The sequence below is a fragment of the Montipora capricornis genome, chromosome 4, assembly GCF_036669925.1.
Source record: "Montipora capricornis isolate CH-2021 chromosome 4, ASM3666992v2, whole genome shotgun sequence".
Taxonomy (NCBI): Eukaryota; Metazoa; Cnidaria; class Anthozoa; order Scleractinia; family Acroporidae; genus Montipora; species Montipora capricornis.
In genome coordinates this window covers 24,275,793-24,285,792 of record NC_090886.1, presented here as the reverse complement: position 1 = coordinate 24,285,792, position 10,000 = coordinate 24,275,793, and the positions used below count along the sequence as shown (strand labels likewise).

Below are 10,000 nucleotides of genomic sequence, written 5' to 3'. Positions count from 1 at the left end.
ACGAATGTTAATTTGGCCCCCGTTTGTCAAAATAACTTAGAACAGGGAGTTACTGTAGCAGTTTATATCTGCCATTTACAATGTATGACAGGTGTATAATGGTCGCTGCAACTCTGCTGTCAAGTTGAACTTTGATTGTCCAGATGAATTGATACACAGTATGGATTTTTAAGAGGCCAGTAATAATAATCCCACATGTGAATTATAAGATTACAAATGCAAAATAAAGTCCAGCCTTATTTGATCAAATACACAATCAAATCAGTAAAATTAAACAATATTGCAAGATTTCCTGGAAGATACATGTAAAGATACATGTACAAATGGAACCTACCTGACATTATTCTTCAAGTAAGGCTGGCTTACACCAATGACGCAAGCCCTAAGCGAACACAACATACACAGCATCAGTAGCATCTGAATAATTTATTTTTGAAACCTTTTGACAGGAAAAAAAAGGCAATTAAATTGTCATTAGCTCATTATGAACAATGAGCTAATGACAGGTTTCAAGTACAGGTAACTTTTCACAGGTCACTCGTTACAAAACCTTTACTAATGCTAAACTTAGGCCTCATTAGGCCCAAAAGCGATGTTTAGGCCTAAGGTTAGCCAATTTGAAAGTTTTAGGTTGCTTTAGTACAGGTAAAGACAGCAATGACCTGTAACGAGTGAACTGTGGCATATGCCCTGTGTTTTAAATCTGCCAATGAGCTAACATTTCAGCTCATACAATGTGGCTTGTGCATACATGTATGCCTGTGTCACTGGTGAAACTAGCCTTACATGTATGTTAACAACTTTTCGTTAAAGACCCCTCCATCCTCTAATGTTGCTTTAGACAGCCCCCAGTGCCCTGGTAGCATTTCAGGGGTGGTTGAAGACTGCACAAAATAGGAAAAAGTTTCATTTTCCTCAACAGTTTTGCATACATGTAGCATAGTACATGTTTGACACTGGGACCTTTTTTTTAAAGTGTATAGCAACATACTGTTTTTTATAGACGCAGTGGTCTCCAAAACCATGCTGCTTATCTTCCAAAGTTTCAATTTTTCCCTAGCTTGGTAATGCCTTAATGTTCATGATACCATTTCCCAGTATCTTCACCAATAATACTACAGTAACTACAGCATCAGCTGTAATATTACTATGCTTTAGAGCTGCTGGAAGTTAGAAATAGCAGTACCTAATTATTCTGTACTTACACACTTAAGCCTAGTTTTCATAAGTCGGGAAAATCCCAGACGATTGAGGATCTTGCAGTTTCTTGACCATCCCAGCCTTTCCCGACATATCGGAAAATCGCCAGATGCTTGTCCCAGATAGTGACTTTGACGGCAAATGAAGAGGAGGCAGTGTGGCCCAGTGGTTAGGGCGCTTGCCTTGAGATCCGGAGAATCCAGGTTCAAGACCCGCTCTGACCACTCGTTGAATTTGATCCTGGTAGTCCCTGGTTCAACTTCCCAGCTGCACTTGTAAATAGCCAACTGGTTTGCCTCCGGCCAGTTGGGATTCTTAACAGTTGTAGTTGTTGTGTTCTGTTGTTTCGTTGATTCATTGGCCCTGCAAAGCCCCTATGGGGAGCGGTCAATTCTGTATATATTATTTATTTTTTTTAAGTGCACCAAAACTTGAAACTTGCAATTTAGAGAATTGGTAACGAGCTACATTGCAAAAACTATCGCCGACATCTCTGACAGTACAAATGTGAGTTTTCATATGTCGGGAATGATCGCTGACGTTCGCAAAAATCTGGGACACGTCAGGAAAATAGAAACGCTTCCTGTTTTCCCAATTCGTCCCCGACCATCCCAGATTATCGCGGATGTCTACGATTTAATGTTTTCATTAGTCGTCAAAATCTGAGATGCTCGCGAAACTGTGAAATCTCTGAGCATCCGGGATTTTTGGAACATTTAGTTTACACTAAGGAACAGACCCTCTTTTATAGTTTCCATGAAAACAATTTGAACCACAATTAGCAGGTACACAATGCACTAAACTAAGGAGCCCTCGGATTCTTCAAGTATCTGGAAAGATGCCAGCCTAATTATGAATATGAAGTCCTCAGTCATCTGTTGGTGGCACATAATCATCAGCTGGTCCCCCATAGTGGAAGTCATAATTTGCTCCTCTCTTATATGTTCCCCCACCGCCTCCTCCAGACTCAACTACAGGGCGCTTGTACACAGCAATTTCCCGGTGGCAGTTTGGACATTCATGCGCCACATCTTTTGCACATTGTGTAAAAAATGGTATACAACAACAGCTGAAATGAAACAAAATATGAGGAGATGAGACAAATGTATTATATCCTAGGACAGTATAAATGAAAATCCCTCCCCCTCTGACAAAAAATAAACAAATAAATATTTAAAAAATGGATCTACATGTAGCCATTCAAATGGGAGTATTACTCCCATTTGAATGGCTAGATCCATTGAATTTTCTACTTCAAATGTCCAAAATTGTAATCAGTAGTAAACATGTTATCACAAATTAATTTCACACCAAGGGAAGGTTTACTTAAGGAACATTACAAGCATTCTGTCAAATTATAGTGCATCCTTCCCTGGCCAGGTATGTTGAAAAGAGCCATGCAGGAGGTGTATTTGAGGGCTGTGGCAAGTGAAAACTGTCAGCTGAGTGATGATAGGAGTCCAGAGAAATACATGTAGGAGAAGCCACTGCATGGACAGTTCCTGCAAAACACCTTGGAACATTCCAAAGCCCAATACCCAGCTCTAAGCCACTCCCACGACCTCTCCTCAGCCACTCCACTGACATTCCTCACAAACTTCCCATGCAACCTCTTCTCCCAAAATGTCTTCTTCCTTGCCTTCTCCGCCCCCTTCTTGTACTCGTTTTTCAAGTTATTCCTGCATGCAACAACTTTCCAACAACCTTCAATGTCCACACGTCACTTGCCTTGATAAATCCAACAGAACAAGTTCCTCCTCTTTCACACAATCACGCACACTGATCAATCCCCTCCCGCCATCCTTTCTCTTCATGTACAACCTCACTACTCTCCCCTTCTTGTGAAACGCCCCAAACATCGTCAACCTCTTCCTCAACATCCAATGCCTCTAAGTTCCTGATCGCTCCAATCCCTGCTCTGTACCTTACCCCACCTATAGCCCATGCATTTATCACCCTAATCAGATTCCTATCCTACAACTTCGACCTTACTACCAGTTTTACCCTCCTGAAATACTCCTGCTTGATTTCTCCTTCATCTCCTTCTGCACATTATTATCCACACCCTCCAACACACCCAAGCACTTACACCCATTCTTGTCAATCTCACCCATCACCTGACCATCCGGCAACACAATTCCTTCACAATGAACCTTTACCTCTGCTTCAACACAGCACAACATCGATCAAACTCTTCAGGACTTCCATTCAGCTTCAAATCGTCCATGAACAACAAAATATCAATGGTTGATCCACCTGAGATCCTTCCAAAGCTTGTACCCAATAATTTATTCTCTCTTTCAACAACACGGTGAGAGGCATCATTGTGAGAACAAACAGCGGTGGAGACAAGGAGTCCCCCTGGAATATTCCATGTTTCATCCCCACTTCACCCAACACTTCCCCATCTGACATCAACACAGTTTTCCAATTGCTCATACTAGTACACAACAAACCCTTCAGGTTGTCAGCCACCTTCATCGTTTCCAACATTTCAACAATCAATGAATGTGGCACCTTTCAATAGTATCCAAACACCTTTCTTCACCCGAGCCTCCCTTAACACCACCTTGTCTATCAAAAACTGATCCTTCATACCCAATGACCTCTTCCTACACCCCTTCTGCCCATTCGATGACATCCTATTACCCTGGAGATGTCCACACAGCTTCCATGTCAAGATCCCAGTTAGCAGCTTCCACATAATTATTCAATAACAGTGGCTAGCAACTACAGACTAATTATTGGTCTGTAGTTGCTAGCCACTGTTCCCTTAGCACAATCGTTTTATAGCAACACTGTCCTCCCCTTCACAATCCACTCTGACACCTCCCCACTGTCCAAAGAACCCTGCAGATTCTCCCAAGTCAACCCATGCAACGACTTATCTCTTAACCCTTTGGCATCCCCATCAACGGGGAACACCTGGGAGTCAATGGGTTAAACCAAAACCCACTTACACCGTCTGGACATGGGGCTCTCCAATTCGCAACCTTCCACAACCTCTACACTGATGTCCACTTTCTTTTTCTTCTCCACATTAAACATCCTGTCCCTCACCTCCTCTAACCAACTAGCATCCTCGTTATGCCTCTTCTCCACTAACCAAATACCACTCCAGAATCTCATTGTCTCCCCTGCATCTCGTGCTTGGGTTGGCCCCAAGTTTGCCTTGTCACTCAACTCCTTGTACAACTGACTCTGGTTATTCTTAAACAAGGTGTTCTGTCTTATTTTGTATTGTTGTCTACAAACCACAGAATTTTCGTGCTCCCAGACTGGATTTTCCTCTTCAACAATGAAGTCACTGCAACCATCCCCTTCTTGACAATCTGATACCTCTCATGCAACCGATCCATCACTTTCCTTCCAAGAACAGTTCCCTTCCTCAACTTCTCAAACCTTGTCAAATCCTGCTGCCATTCCTAATACTCTCCTCAATCCTTCTTTGCCACCTTCTTCTTGTTTCTTCTTCTTGAACCTGTTACCTTTCTTCGCCATCAGCCCCAACCTGTCTGCAACCACATATAGGACACAGTATACAAAAGCCTACATGTATATTGATCTCAGTCTGACATCCCATCCTTCACAACCTCTCTATTAACTTTTCTCCAATCCTGAGCCTTAAATTATAAAATTTAAAAGCTGAGTGATCGCCCTCAGGTTATATCTAAGAGTTTCCAGACCAGAACTGATCAGAGGTCATTGCTGCAAATAGCTGCCAATGGAATGAGACTTGGACACAGCAGCAAACTGCCATTTTCAAGGTTTTCCCACACAAAGCAGGGTTGGACACTTAATTTTGAGAGCACTCACCATTCGGGCGAGTGACCATCAAAATGCACTCACCTGGATCAGTTTTCACTCGCCCAAAAGTTTACGCAGCCCCCCAACCCCCCCAATCCCTCCAACCAATTTGGTCATCTTTCACTTTTACTATTTAATACCATTGAAATTTACTTCAACACTGAAAGGCTATTATTTAGTACATGTAAATAGAAAGTCTGTTTTAGTTTCAACACGCATTGATCAGAGTGCTGGGAAAGTACGGGAAAACAATAATTCGCTTCCAACATCGTCAAGCACGTGGCAGACGGAAGATTATTACTTCAATGAAAAATTCTATTAAAGAACTTAAATCCCAAGAGAGATCCCTGCAGTTTGCGAGTAAATGTGTCTGCTCTTCTGAGGAGCGGTCTTAAGGCGCCATTTGTTTGCCTAGTCACCGATGGCTTGATAGTGACCAGCAGTATCACTACCCAGGAAGCCATATTTCATATAATCTGTCTATTTACGAAGCCCAATGTTGCCTTTTAGTGCCAGTTTATTGGACAATTCGGAATATAAAACTTTGTAAAATAGAAATGGTAACTTTATGTTTAGGGATTTTCTTGGCAAAATGGAATGCAAAAAGCAGTGTTTATTTTGCAATTTAAATAATTTCTTAGCAACGAAAATTGTGCTTGCCAAACGGGCGAGTGATCGATGATTTGCGCTTGCCTGACACTTTAGAGACTCGCCTGGGCGAGCGGGCGAGTGCTAATGTCCAACCCTGCTAAGATTTACAAATTACTTCTAATATCATGCTTTCTTAGGAATTAAACAACTGGTTAGTACGGCTGCCCTATCTTTCTAGCCCCCTGTGGTTGTTACAAAAATGTATTTTGGTAGCCTGTAATTATTTTGTATTTATAAAAAGAGACCTTATTCATAAATGGCAGTCACATTTTATAATTCTTTTGTCCACGTGCAAATTAGCCTACCAAGCCTCATTCTAGAGAAAGAATTCTTTTCAATTCACTGTATGGTATCGAGGCTTGGTAGGCTAATTTGCTCTTCGACAAAAGAATTATACATTGGCCGCCATTTATGAATAAGGTCTATTAATTCTTTTTTAATTCACTTGTAACTGTTGGGTACAAAATGAATAAAGTTGTTGTTGGTATGATTTCTCACCAAAACATGGACAACATACAACAATAGACAAAGCTAGTGCTGCCAACTCGATGATCCAACTTGGTGACAATGCTTGCACCACAGTGAGGACATTGTATTGATACAGGAAACTGTTTGAAAACTACTGGTTGGGGAAGTACAACAGGCTGCTGTTGTATCACTGTTGTCTGTTGCGCAGGATAATATGATGCCTGGAGAAAAAAAAAACATAAATTATATCACATGTGTCATAAAGAACAGATGTTTTCCAACTCTGTCCTGTTGTGAAATTTTCCCATCATGATAAAATGCAGCATGGACTTGGTTATTAAACAAGAGTTCAAGATATTTCTAAATTCTTACTGATACTAAATGCAAGATAAATTCAAGTGCATGAATGAAAATAATTTGAGGTGGATATCCATGAATAAAAACCAAGCCGAAGTAGAGGTTTTTATTTGCTAATGTTCACCGAGCCTGAGGTGAATAAATTATTGTTTTGGTATAATAATAGTATTATTATTACTTAAAGGTGACTATATGAAAAATAAGCATTTTCTTTAAAACAATTAATTTCTTTGTCTGTCACCTCAACAAAACGGATTGCGGCCATTTTGGAAAAAAAAATGCTTAGCCATTACCCTTGATTCAGTCAAAGGAAATTCTTGTGACAAAAGCAATATTGAACTTTGGCCTTTCCATGGTTTGTTCAATGACAGATGATCTTGCCATGCACTACTAAAGCTCTTCCCCCAGCTTTTGGCATAGTGCTAGTTTAAGGCATTAAAATTCTTTCTTTTGAATGGTATATTGTAATATACACATTCCTTTAAAGTAACCGCCCTTGAGAATTGTAATCATGATTTTCAGTGGAATTACTGGAGCAAAACTGGGGGTTTCAAAGGGCTTGCCACCTTGATCTCAATAATACAAAGTCATTGTTGAGAGAAGTCGACGATTTCAATTTCAGGCGATTATCTAAATAATGAAAAAAAAGTGCACGTAAGTAAGAGTCGACCAGAAAGTTAAAATCGTCGAAAAGGCCAAATGGAGAGAACGAAGATTCCAAGAAATAAGCGGTAATACAAATTTGTTTAATTTAAACCCAAAAGGACATCGATGCGAATATTTGACGCTGACTCAGACTCAGATGCACAAGACAGTGGATTTTAATGAAAAGCCAGCGAACGAATACTGATGGCCCAAAACAAAAGTTGAAAATATAGTATGAAGAGTAAAAATTAAAAGAATGACAACATTGTTGCAAGCGTGACACCAATATCAAAATTAATATTGTCTAAATGAAAACACGCAAAAAAGGAGTAAAAGATGCGACACTAAGTGAAGAAAATGCATTACTCGGTGATCACAAGTTGAGAATGAAATCGTACAAGTAAACGTCGAAATCAACATGGCATGAAAAATAGAAGTTGCTTCGTTACTGACCTGATACGGTTGCTGTGGAGGATACTGTTGTGGGGGATACTGTGCTCCCTGAGGCGGAGGTTGCTGGTAATACCCAGGTTGTTGAGGCGGATAGTTTGGAGGATATTGCCCTTGATTCGGGGCATAATTCTGGCCTGGTGCCGCCATCACGGCACAACATTCACTTCGTAATTCTCTACCAAACTGCCTTTGTGTGACTCTTGATCAGTGCAAGCTGTGTAAACACCGTTAAGAATTGTGGGCCAGAATTATTCAGAAAAGATTGCGTGACAATTAGGTGAAGGCTCTTAGCATAATTTCGAATTTCTTGCACCAAAAAAACACAGAACTGCTGGCATAAACGGCGTTTCCCTTATTATGGGAATCGGTTACCAAAGTTTAATATGAAATAACTGATGGAAAAAATATAATCACTTCTGTTCATAAAGCATGGGTCTTTCTGCAGGTACCGGATATGGGGTGCCATCACCGTCAAAATTCAGCCTCTGTTATTTTCATAAATGTTGCCTCTGTTTTCGTAAATTGTGCCTCTAATTTTGAAAATGGTGCCTCTGTTTTCGTAATTGTTGCCTCTATTTTAGTAAATGATGCTTCTAATTTTGTTAATAGTGCCGCTGTTTTCGGAAATGGTGCCTCCAATCGCCTCCAATAAACAACTTTCGGTTGATTTAACCGAGGAAGATTGGGAACCAGTATCTGCATCCAAAATGGCCAACTCTGTGGCAGCCCTTCGCCAGCTTGTTGAAAGAGAATTATAAAACATCAACAGCAGTGTATCAACAGACCCGTGAGAAAATCGACAAAGTTGTTGTTACTGTTAATTTCTTGGATTCTGTTCTACGGTTGCCTGAGCATTTTCTACGGAGACATCTCAGCTGCAGGACGCATCATAGCAAGAAGGGGAGCCGTCACATCGTTCTCAGGACCGATGTCGTACAACTATCGACGGTAAGTTTGGCTGTCGTTTTAATTTTCTTTCTCTTCTCAACGCAAAAGTCGCCGTCACTTCGATTTTCACCCTTAGTGTTTTTACAAATATTCCCATATATTAAAAGTAATGCATCAGTCAATTTTGACTCCGTACCCTCCCCGATGTTAGTGTTTTTGGTCAATATTTTTGGTAACAATGTTTCCTTGATGGGTTTGTTTTACACTGTAATTTATAGCCTAATATATGGCTCTGTTTTACAGAGAAGATTATTCATGACATGTTCTTTCTCTCCCTTCTAGTTGATCCCAATGGGATCTTGGACTTTGTGTTAGCAGAAATAAAAGACCTAAAAATTGATCATTTAAATGTATGTTTGTCTGTACTATGAGAAAACTTAAATCTCACTCTTTGGTTGAATGCACACTTAGACACTAGAAAATAGCGCGTGTTTACATATCCTTATGCACACACGAGAGGAAAGTCTGGAAGAATATGAAAGTTTATGCGAAGCAAAGCCGTAGGTAAGGGTTTGCATACTTAAAGTTCTTTACCCAAACTTATTCACCTATGGATGATTTAACAAAAATACCGCAGAATCGTTGCTGAAAGAGGGGACAGCAGCGGAATTTAACATGAAAGACTGAAGCACTTTTTAAAATGAGAATTTGTCATTTCCGTGGAGGACCCATCCTTGCAGGACTTCCTTCTTTTGTCATGCCTCCCCGTGATCAAAGTCTGCCTTCCATCCCGGGGTGGGGCAATTAAAGGCTTTTTTTTTAACACCAGGTAAATGCTTGATCCCCCTCTTAGTCCAGGGGGTCGCCGTCGGGGATGGGGGGGGGGGGGGAGGGGGGTACGGAGTCAATTGACTGATGCATTACTTTTAATATATGGGAATATTTGTAAAAACACTAAGGGTGAAAATCGAAGTGACGGCGACTTTTGCGTTGAGAAGAGAAAGAAAATTAAAACGACAGCCAAATTTACAGTCGATAGTTGTACGACATAGGTCCTGAGAACGATGTGACGGCTCCCCTTCTTGCTATGATGCGTCCTGCAGCTGAGATGTCTCCGTAAAATGCTCAGGCAACCGTAGAACAGAATCCAAGAAATTAACAACAACAAGCACTTTGATACACTGCTGTTGATGTTTCGTAATTCTCTTTCAACAAGCTGGCGAAGAGCTGCCACAGAGTTGGCCATTTTGGATGCAGACACTGGTTCCCAATCTTCCTCGGTTAAGTCAACCGAAAGTTGTTTCTTGGAGGCACCATTTACGAAAACAGCGGCACTATTAACAAAATTAGAAGCATTATTTACTAAAATAGAGGCACCATTTTCAAAATTAGAGGCACCATTTACGAAAACAGAGGCACCATTTATGAAAATAACAGAGGCTAAATTTTGGCGGTAATGGCACCCCATAAACCCGGAAAGCAGTGTGTTTTTGGCCTGTCTCGCCAATGTATAATTTATTGCATAACGTAC

The 10,000-nt window shown here is 40.7% G+C and overlaps 1 protein-coding gene across 1 annotated transcript; it reads right to left on the bottom strand.

Annotated features, from left to right (window-relative positions):
* Window positions 1-161: 161 nt before the first annotated feature.
* Window positions 162-7,820, bottom strand: LOC138045798 (lipopolysaccharide-induced tumor necrosis factor-alpha factor homolog). Its single transcript, XM_068892423.1, has 3 exons — window positions 7,582-7,820; window positions 6,157-6,347; window positions 162-2,269 (listed from the first exon to the last, which is right to left on the bottom strand). Exons 1-3 carry the CDS (start codon window positions 7,726-7,728, stop codon window positions 2,068-2,070), a joined length of 540 nt encoding a protein of 179 aa, XP_068748524.1. The 5' UTR covers window positions 7,729-7,820; the 3' UTR covers window positions 162-2,067.
* Window positions 7,821-10,000: the final 2,180 nt, after the last annotated feature.

Coding starts and splice junctions, on each gene's coding strand:
- LOC138045798 (XM_068892423.1), bottom strand. CDS start 7,728: ATGGCGGCACCAGGCCAGAATTATGCCCCGAATCAAGGGCAATATCCT. Junction 6,348..7,581: donor CTCCACAGCAACCGTATCAG/GTCAGTAACGAA, acceptor TTTTTTCTCCAG/GCATCATATTATCCTGCGCA. Junction 2,270..6,156: donor TGTATGTTGTCCATGTTTTG/GTGAGAAATCAT, acceptor GTTTCATTTCAG/CTGTTGTTGTATACCATTTT.